Source organism: Chlamydotis macqueenii, chromosome 2 (assembly GCF_036417535.1).
Source record: "Chlamydotis macqueenii isolate bChlMac1 chromosome 2, bChlMac1.mat, whole genome shotgun sequence".
NCBI classification, from domain to species: Eukaryota; Metazoa; Chordata; class Aves; order Otidiformes; family Otididae; genus Chlamydotis; species Chlamydotis macqueenii.
The window spans coordinates 41,035,036-41,050,709 of NC_141557.1; the positions used below are offsets into that span (position 1 = coordinate 41,035,036).

At 41.0% G+C, this 15,674-nt stretch overlaps 1 protein-coding gene across 1 annotated transcript in view; it reads left to right on the plus strand.

The window, feature by feature from the left end:
• The window catches only part of RARB (retinoic acid receptor beta), a 323,548-nt gene that overhangs the window by 120,275 nt on the left and 187,599 nt on the right, over positions 1-15,674 (plus strand). Inside the window, exon 2 of the mRNA XM_086742686.1 lies at positions 8,945-9,445. Coding sequence (XP_086598812.1) covers positions 9,268-9,445 — 178 coding nt within the window. The 5' untranslated portion in view covers positions 8,945-9,267. The remainder of the gene's footprint in view (positions 1-8,944; positions 9,446-15,674) is intronic.

Consider the following 15,674-nt stretch of genomic DNA (forward strand, 5'->3'; position numbering starts at 1 on the left):
TCAGCACTGAAGTTTTCAGCACCTGCCACTTACAGAGCATTTGATGAGCCTCTGTCCCAACTCGTGGCTTCACTGGTGAAGGTTTTCAGACCAGCACCCATTTATTGTCACCAGTAAGTCACCACTGATCTTGCATGTCTTTGTCCTCTCCTTTGATGAAGTATCTTGTCATCCTGTTTCAGTGGTTCACCTGCTCATCCTAACCACACAGTGTTTGCCTCCCAAAAAGATGTACTCCTCTGTCAAGGAGCTGCCCTCCAAAGCGCCTTCTCTCTTCAGCTTCTGAGCAGATGAAGTGCTCCATTCTTTTAATGATTCCCAGGCCACCATCATTTACTAGGGATCTTCCGTCTGTCACTAAAACAATAACATCACTTGACCCCTCTTACTGATCTCAGAGGCCTCTTAAAGGTTATAAACAGTCAGTATAAGGCCTTTTTAGTAGTTGCAGTGATGGTAAGTGCATTGGTCACCATGACATGTTTCCCATCAGCTAGAAGGTTAAGGATGAGCACTCTGAGAGCATGCTTGGGGGTCTTCAGATAGATCCCCTGCATCCTCCTAGCTGTACTCTTGTAAACGTCTGCACATCCCATAGTATTGGATGACATTACAGAAAGTAAACAGCAGGATGTGGTTTTCCGTGCATACTCACTCAGTCTCTGCTCCTCTGGTCTCCCATCTCTTTCCAAGAGCCCTTCTCACAAAAACTTGCTTTGACTGGGAATTGATGTGATGCTGTCTTGAGGTGCCTTGTAGCCAGAGTTAAAGACCAATTAATTAACAGTTAAGGGGAAGACTTTCAATGGAAGATCTTTTTGCTGGACAGGAAGTGTATCCTATTCTGAACTGAATCAGAGATCAGCGATGATACCTTTTCTTTACGGATAGTTGAGTACTCTGTCAGTTTAAGGTTCTATCCATTGGCATCTGTAAATCATCCCAAATCTTAGTAATCTGTTGGTGCTGGCTGCAGCTCACCTTTGTTGTCTGTGCTTTTTCTCTGCCTCAAGTGGATGATGAGAGGGGAGCCCAAGAGGCAGGTTTCTCAGTTCCATCAATGATAATTTTTCCTGGCTGCTGGTTGCCACCTTGCATAGGAGCAGATAGGACCAAAACAATCTGGTTGGGCACACAGGACCCTAAAGGACAATGTGAGTTGCAAAGTCTGGCCTAGTTTTTCTGAACTGTAGGGAGAAGCTGTACAGGAAGAAAGGAAATGCACTGAAAAAAATGTAGTCGGAGAATAAGGCTAAAGCAGTAGGCACAGCACCTTGGGTGGGAAAAGCTTCGTATTTGAGTTTCTGGTTATATGTGACTTGAGTGACTAGCCTGCTTTGTAAGAGGTGTTTTTGCTGGCTACCCTGTGCTTCTTAAACTGTGGATCATCTCCATTGTGTTTGAGAGAAAGGGTGTGTTTTTCTGTTTGAGTTTGGAGATGGGCAGAAACAACGAAATGGATTCGGCCTGAAAAAAAACCCCACAGGTCTGATCTGGAAAATCTCCGATTTCCTAAACCTCTGTAGCCCATGGGGTAGTCTCTCATTTATGATATCCTCAATATGGAATTACTGTTTTGCATCCTTAGAAACATTAATAAGGACCAACAGAGATAACAATGCAAGAACAGAAGATTTGATTCCACTGAAAAAGGAATTTTTAAGTGTGAAGAAATAGCTTTTAAAGTTGGGGAGGGAAATCAGTGTAAAAGTTCACTTCAACTCAGGGAGCAGAAAGCTCGGTTACCATCCTTTTGGTTTCCATAAATGAAAGAGAACTTATTTTCTTGACAGTCCATTGGGATTTTTGAATGTGGCAGAATAAGTAAGGAATTTAGTTACAATGCAGAATATCCTACATACCGGCACAAAATGTATTCAGGGCCACTTGAATTCTCTGCAGAAAACTGCAAGAAAGTCTCTTATAGAAGTGATTGAAAGGCACTGCACAGGAAATCAACTTCTCATCCTGTACATAAACATGAGCCAATTCTGCTATATCTGGCTCTCGGGGCACTGCACACAGTAAATTGTTAACCCCATCACCTGACCTAACCATTTATCTTTACTTCTCAGTATGGTTTTGGCAACTGCTGAGTAATGAAAGAAACATGGAATGCAGATAGCTGTTAAAAAAAAAAATAGCCACAAAAAAAAAGAACCCCACAAAAGAAAAACCACCACTGGCCCTCCAAAAAAACCCACACCTCAGTTACAAACAGTCCTTTAAAACAGCGAACAACAGGAGAAAATGAGAAATTGCCTGGTGCAGTGGGAGGATCTTAAATGTGGTTAGTATAGAGCAGAGTTAGTATCTCTGTAGAATAACAGGCACGCGAAGCATGGATTTTTCAGTCCTTCACATCTCTTCATTATGTTAACATTGTGCTAGCACAAATGAATTAATAACTCCCCTGAACCTTTGTGGAACAAATAACCATAGAGCCTTTCAGATTTTGAAACGTAACCTGTGTGTATTTTTAATGTGTTATGCTACACGTGAAGGTTGGCTGAAATAGGTTATTCTGCTTATAGAGTATTGTTCCCATATGAGGATTCCGGCTATGTGCTCACAGCTGCTGCTCTCCAACATGGACTCTCAGTTCCACTAAAATCAATAGCTGGCACAGCAGGGTAGCGTTGTATGGTGTGTAAATAAATGGGTGTCATTGTGTCTCAATTTTTTTTTCCCCCCTTTCAAATTTAGATTTGCTTTTTTCAGCATACATCAGTGTGTTTGCCATGCAGGCAATACAAAGCATGGCTACTTAGGGAAAAAGAAGCTTTTTTCCACTCTCCTTTTATACTTCCCAATAGGATTTTCAAATAAACAACAATTGCATTAATTATATTAATTATCTCTTAACAATCTCAGTCAGGAAAAAACAAATAAAACAGAAATCCATTTTGCAAGTGTCAGCTTTGTGACAAGGAGGAATTCACAGTTGCCCAGTAGACACCTATCTTACATACCAAGATGTAGGGAAAGTGTCGTAGTAATAGTGTCTTAATTCTGTTACAGCAATTTATCTTCCCTCCTCCCTCAAGTCTTGCACCTATAGTTGAAAATCTATGACAATTGTAGTTATGGGATTTAAGAGCTACAGATCTGCTTTTCAATAAACTGACTTTGAAGTTCTGTTCCATGCATTTTCTTTTTTATTCATGCATCTGGTCATATAGAGTGGTTTACTTTTTTTGGCTGCGGACTTGGCAGATACAAAATGCAGATGTTGTTCTTCTGAGTTAAGCTGCTATTTTAAGCTTTTTGGCCAGCGGTTGAAAATTTTAGGCTCGGTTGTTTATTTGCTTATCATCAAAGTGGTTTTTGTCATATAATTCATATGCAAGTATTAGCTTTCTGTGTTTACTTTCAGAGTTTGAGATTAACAGTATGGTCTTTTTTTTTCTTTCTTTTTTTTTCCAAACCAGCATGCTTTTTTGATTAATAATACAGTAGAATATGTTATGCTTCAGAGAGCTTTTATTTGCCAAAAAAAAACCAAACAACAAAACCAAACCAACCAACCCTCACATTGTGCTGTACTGCTTTCCCTTTAAGAAAACCATATCTCTCTCCAGATGCCTGCATCTCTTTGATACAGAAGGGTACACTAAGTTCCATCTATAAACAGAATCCACTAATTAAGAGTAATTGCTTCGGAGATTGGTACAGACTATTCAGCATCAGATGCATGTTCCTCTCAGATATCCATTAGCCCCTAATAAGATAATGCAGATGTGCCAGTCTGTTTCCTGTTTCCTTCTATTGTACCTTTATTGCCGTATATGGACCAATGGGATGGGCTGAACAATAAGTGGATGTCCTTTTGCTCCCGGAGCCCTTCTCAAAGGAATGTTTGTTATTAGATTGCTTTTTCTGTTTAGTTTCACATCACTATGCTAATAAAGGAAACATAACACTCCAAAGGCTGCTTTTTTTTTTTTTTTTTCCCCCCCTACTTCTGCCACGGTAACTCGTTTATTGTTTAATTAAATCTTGTTGGATAGCCAAGGAAACAAAAATGCAACATCTCGCAGTCAATGACGACTGGTGGAAAATGGAGTATGCTCCTTTACAAAATTTCCTGTGTGTTTGTAAGAGTTTAAAGGCAGCGTGGTTATTGTGTTACTGTGTCTGAGTGATTTACACTTGAGTCGTGCTAAATCTGCTGAATTATTCAGTACTGCTCAACGCAACGCCATCAGCTCGCATAATAGAAAGCATATGCATAATCAGGGATTTCAATACAATCCGTACATTAAATACAGTAAGAGTTCTCAAAACTATTAGCTTTTGACTTGTTTGGAAAACAGCATCAGAATATGTCTCAAAGCCACCTAATAAATAAGGACTTTGTCAACTCTGTCCCTTGGGAAAAAGATGTGATGTATTGTTGAAAGATTTTTTGCATGCAGAATTTCTCTGGAATTGTTTTTGTTGCTGGGAGAGGAGCAACTCGCCTCTCCTGCCTTACTGCCCAGGCTGCCCTCGCAGTCCAGAGGTTCCTGTTTTAGGAGTTAGCCTAAGATTTAAGAGAGGGGGGATTTTTGGTGTTGGCGAGAAAATAGGAAATGAACTTAGAAGAGACTTCCTCCATGACCCTGGAAACTTTGGGACAACTGTGCTGTGGGCTGCTGGGCTCGGAGCAGCAAGTTTCCCAGCGCCCAGCTCCGTGCAGAGCATGTCCTTGTGTTGGCGTGCCTCTCCTGTGTTCGTGGTTTCTGCCCCAAATTGTGAAGGAAGAGCAACAGTAGTTCACTATGGTAGAAGAGTGTAGGGATGGTGGATTTAGCTTAAAAGTTTACTGGGTGCCACAGCCGTGGATATCTTAAAATGACTGCTGAATTTCAAACATAGCTGCAGGTAGGGCAGAACTCCCCACTGACCTTTTCAGAATTGAGGGAAGAAAAAAAAAAAGGTGAAAATCCTGCTTTACTTGCAATGCTGACAACTTAATTCCCTGCTATGGATAGTGAGAGGGGAGGAAGAGGAATGTGGAGTCGAGGTGGTGTTGGCAGAAGGGAGGACAGAGCAAAACCTTCCTACTAGCACAGGACTATGGGCCAAGCTTGGCTTCTTGCCTATCCCACTGTTGATGCACGTCAATGTCCTGTAGCACCTGTAACAGCAAAGGGATTTTATGAATTAAAACAAAATCTTATGTAAGTGCAAAATTCAGAAGGATGAATTACGTTACAATAATACCAAATATTGTTACCGATATATTGCTAAATAGTAGTATAATGTCTGAGACTAAATTATTTTCATACATTCTAGGAGAACTGGCAGATATGTGGAAAGTAAAAAGGTTTTCTATAGTAAAACCTGTGCACAATGCATAGGAAACCAAGAGACAGTAAGAAAAGTTGACTCACTGTTTATATGGCAAAATTTGGAGCCTATTTGTGAAAATTTGTGGTTTTAAACTTCTGCTCAGCTGCACAAACACAGAGAAGAAATGTGGAAGAGACAGGTACACCTGCTGCATTAACTGGAGCTGATAAATAGGCTGTTTGCTCTGTGCTAGAGCTACTGTAGCCTCCTTCCCCTGTGGCCATCTGCTTTATCACTGAAGTGAAGTCAATAAAAGTCCTGTAAAAAAACCAAAAAGGAGGCATATGTTCTGTCAAAGAGGAGTCATTGGCCGCTGTTCAATGCGATGTAGTGCGCAATGTGATCATCTCTTGGTAAGCCTTCAAAGAAACTTTTCTGTATGATCCTTTTCCATACTGTTCTTACTAAGGGCCTTGTACTCATGAACAGTCTCTAAGGACAAGTCTAATGGAAGAGGGTTTTCACATTGTACTGGGTAGATCCTCTGAAGTGCCCTGATGACAGCCATCTTCTGAACATTTTTGCCTCATATGTACAGGGCAAAAATCCATGCTGTTACCTCACATGAATGTATGTTCAACCACTGCCAAGGTGACTCTGCGGTCAGTTTGGCTTGCTTCTTCTGGGATTGCTCCTCAGCTGTAGTAGCTGGCTCTTCCATCCTGTTTAGGGTAAGCTCATTAGCTCCCTCTTCAAATGAACCCAGGTGTAGGCCAGAGGAGAGTACATTCAATGTCCACACGCCATGGGGCTTACTTCTGGGGAAGCATCACAGTCCCAAGAGGACATGCTCCTTCAGCTATGGGACATTTACCATGGCAAGTGACAACAAGGGAAAGTCTCCTTCTCAAAGTTGGCACCTGTACAGTGTCTTACTGTGTTTTGCACCGTGGTGTGGGTTTAGCTGAGGAGAAGAGATGTTTTCATCTTGAAACTGTCTTAGATGTCTGCGGTTGATGTCTCGTGCAGAGATCTCCATCAGTGAGTTGAGTGTGGACGTGTCAGTCTAGTTGTCACATGAGGGAAGTCTTGCCTCAGGAGTTGTCTTTGGTGCCATGGAACTGGCATGAACAGGGACAGCTGATTTTTGGGTTTCCTGTGCTGCAGCCGTTTCTACTTTGTGATGTTCTCTGCTATGCAGTGATGGAGGCGATGGGTCTGTAGTCTCAGTTAGCAGAGCTGGTGACTTTCAGTCCCTCAGTAAGCACAGAGCACGAGTGGCATTTGCTTCTTTACATGGGTAGAGTTGTTGGAACATAGACATCTGCCTACAGTTTCCTCCTCAGCCATCATACAGGTGTTCAGCCATGTGAAGATTTATAATGTCCTGCTGCTCATGAGGGACACTGTTTAAAGTATCATACCTTTTGCATTGTCTTCCCTCTCTGCTCTTAACTGGAGAGAAAAGCATAGGAAAAAAGTCTTCAGGCTTCTCTCTGGCACACTAGTCTGCAGAAAACTTCCTGCCATGAAGGGTAAAAGGAGAGTGACTTCTGAGTAAGGCAAGAGAAACTTGCTTTCTTGTAGTAATTTCAGTATATAATTGCACCTCACATCAAATTATAAGCATGCAGAACTATAGGGTTATAACCTCATTTTGGCACTGTTGGGTATTTCATACAGAGGTGCATACTGAGGAGCTGTAATATTGCCACATTCTTTTCATCACCAGGTCCGTCTCAGAACATGCTCCTCCAGTGGTTAGAAAGTGACCAAAGAGTTTCCCAAGCGCCCTTTCTTCCCCTCTGTCCTGGAGGAGTTGCTTCTTTTCTGGATACTTGTCACTTAAGTATACAAATATGTCCTGTGTTGTGGTTCTGGGAATTTTCATAATTTATGCTGAGCTCTGCACTTTTCTGGCTAATAGAAATATAATTGAAGGTCTTGCATAGTTTTATAAGATGAATTTTATTTCCAAAGCCTTACATCACTTAAAAATAGATGACCTTGTTCTGTGATTAATTTAGTGCACAGATTTTTGGGGCTGGTTTTCATCAACATCCCTCCCCTCTTTGTTTTCTTGCAAACATTTTGAAGCGTGTTTTTTTTTTTTTTTTGCCAGCTCTTGTGGAATTGCTTTAGAAAACATTGGTTCTTTGCGTATTCCTTTGATACTTGGCTTTCCCTGTCTCTTAAGCTTTGTGAAGCTTTAGCTAGGTAAAACAGTCACCTGTGATGCTTCATCTCATTTAGTGTTGTTTATGAGTTGATATATGTTGGCTATTGAAGCTTCTTCAATAGTTCTGCCAGGTTTCACCGGTCTCCAGGCCCGTGGTCCTTGAGCTCAGCGTGGCCGACAGCTGTGCCTGAGCTCACTGAACCCCCTGTTACAGTCTTGTCTGTGCATACATCTGTCTCCATTAGCATTAAAGGTATTTTGTGCATAATTTACACAGTTATCAAGTACTTACAAGCTACATTTCTGTTATCCCCGAGCAGGCCGCACTCAGCAGAAATTGCTGTCTGAAAACGTGCACAGCTGGTAACCTTTGCTGGTATTCCACACAGAGCAGAAAGACTCCGCTGCTCTCTGACAGGCAAACATCTGCATTCAGGTCTTTCCCCCCCACTTTTTTTTTTCCACTTGCTAGTTTGAATTCTTACTGACAAATAGTAGAAGGAGTAGCAGTAGTGATAGTCAACGTTGCGTTGTTGCGTTTCACCTCTTCTGGCATTGATTTTGCTTTGTGACCTTGACAAGTCATCTCACTGCTGCCTTTATTTTCCCACCCAAAAATCTTCTTACCTTTGGTTTCAGGCTAATTCCAAAGAATTATTAATAAAAATGCTGTACAGGCAGTGGATGTTGTTACTGTTTGCTGATTGTAGCAGATGGAAGGGTGTAGCTCATTGTCTCGGGAAACAGAGCCTTTATGCAGCCCTGAACTGTCTTGCTTTTGGGTGGTTGAGTTTGTTCTGTGGCTGCTACTGTCTTCCCCAGCATTGCGTGTTGGAGAAGATGGGTCAGTCCTTGTGCAGGGTGATGCTCAGGAACTGGCTGGAGCGGTCGCTAGCTTTTGCCTGGAGCGTGGCACAAATAATTGCAGGAGGAGCGTTCGCAGCCTTCCCAGAAGCTCTCAAGATACCAGTAGCGCTTATGAGTGCTGCACAAGCAGGTTGTTTCTGAGAAGACCAGTCATTTGCTATACACAGACTTAAACAGCCATGGCATTGAAGCGAAGCAGAGAGTCTCCTCAGTGTCATTCATTCTGTAACTTCTATAGGGAAACCAAAAGCTTTCATGTGCACAGAAATTTTTCAGAAGTATATTTGTTTGGTGGTTTGGTTCCCCCTCCCCTTCCCCAGTATCAATATTTCAGGTAATTGTTGATGTATGGGTTTTAAAACTGGCGGTTTCCAAAACAAGATTGTGTCTGACCAGAAATTGCTTTTGATGTTACACATCAAACAGGGAAATCAAGTTAATGGGTGTTCTGCTGTTAGCTTCAATAGAATGAGAATTTTACCCCAGGTAACCATCAAGCTGATCTTGTAGGACACCGATAAATATGTAATCACTTAACAAAAGCAGCAAAGGGATGAAAGAGTATTCTATGCTTATATATTAAAAATATGAATATTATTTATAGTTTTCTTCTTCCCACAGACTGTATCAACATGCATCTGTAGAGAGCAGCTGTCCTTCCAGAAAAATATTTGCATAAGCAACTGAACTGCATCCAAATACCTAGAGTAAGAAGACTTTCTGTCTACAGTCTGCAGAGCAAGAATGTCCTGGAAAAGAGAACAGTAGGAAGCAGCGATGAAATATAGGACGGACCTCATCTAGTGAATTTCCTTTTTGTCATCACGCAATCCAGCTCAAGCTGTACCTGCAGGCTTGACAACCCTCTTCATTCACAAGTTGAGGTACCTATTTGCTGGCCTGGAGTGATGCAACATAATATTTAAACACTGTGAGGTGTTATCATGACAACCAGCAGCCGCACATGTCCAGTACCAGCAGTGAATGGACATATGACTCACTATCCAGCAGCACCATATCCATTGCTTTTTCCTCCGGTCATCGGTGGACTGTCGCTGCCTTCTCTCCATGGACTCCAGAGTCACCCACCAGCTAGTGGATGCAGCACCCCGTCACCTGCAAGTAAGTGCTAAGTGCTGGATATTAATAGCTTTTATTGAGCAGTTTTCCTCTAACAAAGACTGATTATGTGCATTCTGAAAATATTTTAAGAGTAATTGCAGCTGTTCATCGGTGATGTATTTTACTTGGGCGAGGAGCATGCATTTGTTTTGAAATACCGTTTTCACTTAATCTTGCGTAAACATGCAACTATATAAGGTACCAAAGCTGTGGAAACCAGTAGTGATAAAACCTGCTATGGATCTTGGCATATCCTGCATTGTCGGGTTAGCTGCAGAATCCGATGTTGTGTTTAATGAACAGTTGGCTGTTGTGTATTCATGAACAGTGGTGATTCCTCAGTACAGAATTCTTTTAAGTTGCACAGTAATTAATACAACTTTCATTTTCTTCTGTAACTGCTTTCCTTCTGGGCAGCTTGTGAAGAGCAGCCCAGTGGACAATGAGTAGCTGTGAGCTGCCTATGGCTGCAGAGTAGCCCTTGAGTCTATGGTTGGCTTCCCCGTGCAGCACTCTCACATTCTCAGCACTGCTGAGTGTATTAGCTGGGCAAGTTTGTTTTCATCGCTTTATAATCAACACATGTTTTCTATTTGGTCTTAGTTTTATATATGTTTAAGTGGTTCCAAACAAACCTGTCCCAGGTATAAACTCTCTAAGTAGCATCACATAGACAAGATACATCTCTGGAGGTCTTTGCAGTGGGTGACTGATGTATTTATCACCTGTGTGAGGAAAAACAGAATGTCTACAGCTTTGCAGGTCAGTTTGTTATGACGATGACTTGTCTAAATACATTACTGTGATTGTACTGTATGAAAAGGTCTTGACTAAACAGCAAATTTGCAGAACTACTACACTTTCTACTAAAGGAAAAGGAGCCTTGCTATAACAGTGCCCCTCATATGTCGTTCAATAGAAAGCACATGAAGTTGGAGCTCCAAACATGAATGGGAACCCACAGTGAAGAAAAAAACTGCTGAAGAATGAAGTTGTGGGGATTGTGCTGCCTAATACTAATTCTGGCTTCATGTCTTATATATGCATATTTGAAGGCTGAGCAGTCTTGAAGTAAAGCAATTTTTTCGCCCAGTTAATGTGGACAGTTTTTGTGGAGTCGTGTGTGGAAAGAGTTATAATCGGGTCATGATTTGTCGTTTTATTGCAGAGTGTTTATCTTTATTGGAGGTGAACGATGAAACATTTTCAGCCAGAAGGTCTACAAGTAACTGTTTGACTTTCCAAACCTTTCAGAAATCCTCTTGGTTAATTATCAGAATACTGTACTGAATTTATTGCCCAGTACTGGAAGAACATTCTCCTGTTGAAGAAATAGTGTTATTAGTTAATGGGAACTTTTTCTGAGGCGTACATTGGTGAATAACAAATGTGCATGATCAGATATGCTGAGTTTTTCTCTTCCATGAGTTGTTCCTATGGAACTAAGAGTGTGTTGCAGATGCATTATTAATGGTTAATAAACCAGTCAGTGTTCAGCCTTTCAAAAAAGTAGTGCTTAGTATGAATTTCTGTGAATACGCCAATAAGTGATGGCTACTGAATCTTTGGGTTTGTGTCTTTATGCCCTCGTCCCAGCATTTTCAGGGCATTATTTTTGTTGGGGTGCTTTGTGGCACTGGCTCGTGTTGACTGAGCATGAAAGCCTGGCAGCTGTTGTGTGTAGCTCAAAGCAATAGTGTTTGAAAATACCAGCTAAAATTGGCAAGATGGGGAGGAGGGTGACTTGAATGAGACCTTCTTTTCAGACACAGTCCCCTGCAGGATGTCTCCTCTAGTTTGTGCTGTTCTGTTTTCTTACCTTTGGTGGTGACAGTCTGTCTAAATAGAAACCTGTAGACTTTGGATTCTGGAGCTTGAGGTTAATATCTCTAGAGTTACGGAGACAACTTCTTGGAAGCAAGCAGTTTGAGCTTTGGGTTATATTTTAGGTTCTTGTTTTTCATTGTGGATGGTTTTTTGTTTTGGTTTGTTTTTTTACTATAAAGCCATCCATGGGCCGAGGTCAGTATGATTGATGGCCTCTATTAAAATCAGAACTTATACTCGACAGTAGAAGAATATAGATCTCGCTTGCAAAGACCTGAAGAAATTAAAGTTTGGCCAAACCACTGCTCTCTATGTACTTGAAGCTATTGTACTATTTATCTTCTAGGTTCTTTCCATTCATGCAAAATGCAATAGAAATTATTTTATGTAACAGAAGTGCTACAAAGATCTCTTTAATATTTTTACAACAATGCAGTTCAACAGCTTTTGTTCAAAGTTACAATCATCTAAGCCTTCATATTATTTTGTTCATATTTATTTTGTTCTGTCTTAGTTTTAAACTTTCCATGATGGCAGATAACTTAACACAACTTGATATAAGGCTATCTTAATCTACAGTCAGGGTAAGTATCTGCAGTCTTGTTATACATCTAAAATACTGTTGTCTGTTTGAAATTTGTGAGCATGAAGGACTTTATTGTAAGCGTTCAGGATGGAGTGATTTAGTTTCATTCATGTTAATAATGGTGTTGCCTCCATGACCTGTGACTTGGTGTCTGTTTTTACACTGAGATACATAGTGTGAAATACTTAATAATTGGAGGGCTGGTCACAGTGCTAAAGAGGTCAGAAGATGACAAAATTATCACTTTTATGCATACATGAACTATGTATTAGCACCAACTGAGACCACAGTCAAGAAGATCGTTACTTTTATAAGTCCAATTGATTTACCAGTGTATTACCCCATACAGCACAGAGCAGACTCTTCACTCCTGAGATCAGATGGCGTGCAGGCTTGCATTAATAATGAGGAATTGCTTCCATATTTAAAAAAAAAATTAGCAAAGATTGTTTCAGGAGATTAGTGCTTAGCTCATTTAGAAATGGTAAGAGAAGGCCAAACTGGAGGCATTCCCATGCTTCTTGGGTTGTGTGCCAGCCTGTCCCAGACCAACACGTTTTGGCTCTCTGCCGAACTGGGAGCAGCTGTGGGAAATGGACGCTTAACACAAGTTCTGCAGAGCTTGATGTGTTTGCAATAGGAAGATCACGAAATATCAGTGAAATATCTGGGAATGAACAAATAAGCACAGGCAAAGATGGTTACACGATGTCTTGTTAAAGTAAAAGCATCTTAGGTTGAGGTGAGTGACGGTCACACAGGCAATTCTGGTGTCTGGGTGGCATTGCTCTTCATTAGCCCTGGAAGAAGAGGCCCATCACAGAACATCCACTGAGTTTAAAACTGATGAGGAAAGTACTGTCTTTGTGTTGTGGCTGGTGGAACTGCAAGGCGTGCAGCAATGTTGCAGTTTCACAGGTGAATCTCAGCACAAGGAAGATGAAGCCGTACCGCTTATTGGTAGAGCATCTTTGTAAGACTTGTTTCTGTAATGTTGCTTCACCAGATTAAGTTTTAGAGAATTAGTTTAGTATGAGTGAAGACCACTACATAACAAAGCCAGTCAGTGTGAGCTGGAGACCATGGCATGGGGAAGAAAAACTTAATCTGAGCTAATGCTGTGATTGACGTAATCCCTGAGTGTATACTTGATCAAATTAAAATAAGATCTGGACGGTAGCCACTATGGGAGCCACTAAATAATAAATCACTTTGGTTGGCAATTGTTCCTTTTCTCCTTGGGTTGAGCATCCTGGTTGAATGGGACGATGTGCGTAGCTCACGGCATTTGATGGAAGCAACCCTGTATTCTCCCTCTAGCCCCCCACCACGTTTTGGGCCTTAGGCTGCTGATGTGAGCCTTTGGATCCTAAATATTTTGCCTTTGTTTGTTGCCAAGGTGAAGGAGTAGGAGTAGCTTGGTGAGGGGGCAGGGGAGAGCGGTGAGCCTGATACAAGAGTATCCAGGAATTTATATAAACTTAATAAGATGGCTTCACCCAGATAGTTTGGGGGGAAAAGAAAAAGAAATCTAAATGTGTTATTTAAAGGGCTGTTGGGATGTCAAGGAGAAAAATCTGTGCTAAGGTCATTTGTTGTCTGTTAGCCAAGCTTTTCCATACTTTTCTGTCAGGGGTGTTTTAAAAGTGCATTTTAAAGAATAAAGGACTTTATATTCTGCTTTATATAAACCTTTTAGGTATGAGAAAATGTATGGAAAGTGAGATCATGAGGAACTGGAAGCGGCAGACAAGGAATGAACTAAAGCTTTACTTATGGATAGTGCTATATAAATACTAATTACTATATTTAGTAGCCAGTATTATCGCATCTCAGGCTTTTCAGACAGATTGTTGTTTCAAGCGTTTTTTTCTACTGGAATTATTTTTCCTTCCATTACTGCTGGTTGTTTACCACTTTAACTCCAACTTAAAGATTGCTTGCTGCTTTTTTTTTTTTTTCCCTAGCAAATGGATTTTCCACTGGTATCGTTAAAAGAGTACAGTTAAATCCAGTGTTACTGTTGTAGTACTGCAAGATATTTTTGCCAGCCCCACCCGTTGCAGGAATTCATTTACTTTTCCAGTTATGTTGTTAATCATTATATTGACACAGAAAGTCCTCCCAAAAGCACTCTTTGGCAGATTACATTAAATATGAATAGCAGATATTCATTACGCTGTGTTGCCCCCAAGAGAACTCTAAACTATCTGCACTACTCATGAACAGGCAAATACACTAATTCTCCAGCTATTCAAATTATTTTCAAATAGTTTAGTGTCTCTCTAATAAAAACAAGAATGTCTCTGTTTCCCTTAATTACTTGGAAGGTCAAGGACTCCCATGTCTCACTTTACTTCACAAAATGGGGAATATTTCTGTTGGAGATTGGAGTATGGTTAGTCCATGATGGATTTTCTGCCCTCGGCGTAGTTGCTGAGGCAAGTGCTGTCTGTACTGGACTTAAAAAAAAAAACCAAACCCTCAGCACTCTGGCACTCTGGAATTGTCTAAAATAATACAATAGCTGTATTGAATTAGGAAAAAGTATGTGATTCAATCTCTCTTGGTTGTGTTGTTGAGCTTTTTCTTGCCTTCTAATTGTAGTATGGCTGTCTCCCTTTATTTCCAGTTCTGTCACCCTACGAAGGCTTGCTACGTAGTTATTTGCACGTATCAGCAATTAACAGATGACTATTAAGACTTCTGTACCTATTCAGTGCATATGTTACACATCTTTTTTTGAAAAGACAGAACATGTGTTTGCATTCAGAAAGAGGGGGATAAACAGAATATGAATATCAGATTTCTTAGCCCCAGCCATTGTTGCCTCATGCTGACAAGTCTGGGGCGTGATGTCCAGATGATACCCTGTAGATATCATTCATGGCCTTGGAAGCCACCAGTTCTTTTCAGTTCTTCCTTTTGTTTCTGTTTTCTGGGGTTTTTCCTGGGCTCTTTGTGCAGCTTGAAAGCATCCATGCTTTGATTAATAAAACTAAGTTACCTTGTCATTTTCTGATTCTAGTTTATCTGAAATTATAAAAAAATTAAACTTTTTTTTTTCATGTTAGAGCTTCTTTTTTCAGCACTGCCACTTTCCAAAAGTGCAGTCCACTTCGGATTTTAGCAGGCAGCATACTCATCTGCAATAAATCAGTTCTGGGTGTGTATAGACAGGAACTCGCTTCCTGGGAGGAAGCCGAATTTAGAAATTGTCTACTCTGGCAGGGGGAGCGCGTGGCGTAATTCTGGCACGTGCTCCGTAATGGCTCTGTGCATCCCTCATAGACCTGCCGTTGTCTGAAGGAGCCTGGTGTTTGGAAGCCTAATAGGAGCTGTCAGAGAATTGCTCCTTCCCTCCTTATGAGCCCCGAAGCAAGGAAATTCCCCAGCAAATGCCTTCTTACCTAAGGCTGGAAATATGTTTCTGCGGAGGATTGCGAACAACCTTTTCCTTTACTCTGGCCCAACAAAAATAACATCCAGTAGCTCCTGATGCTGGGGACGTCAGGAATGAAGAGCGAAGGGCTAGTTCCAGTACCACTCTGCCGAGTCCTACTGGGTGACCCCAGTCTGCCCAGTGATAGTGGTTTTGGTGTCATTTAATCCATTGTAAATGAAACACGTAGTATATCATTCTAAAGGAATATAATGCCAGACTTTGGGTTTGACAGGGTAGTGATACCCAAAGTTTTCTCAATGTCTGATGTGTTTCTAATCCAAATTGATAGGTGCAATCTTCTGAAATTCTTAATCGTGTGATAGTTCATGGTATTAAAAGTGAGTATTAGCTTTCATTTTGTCAGGTTTCCA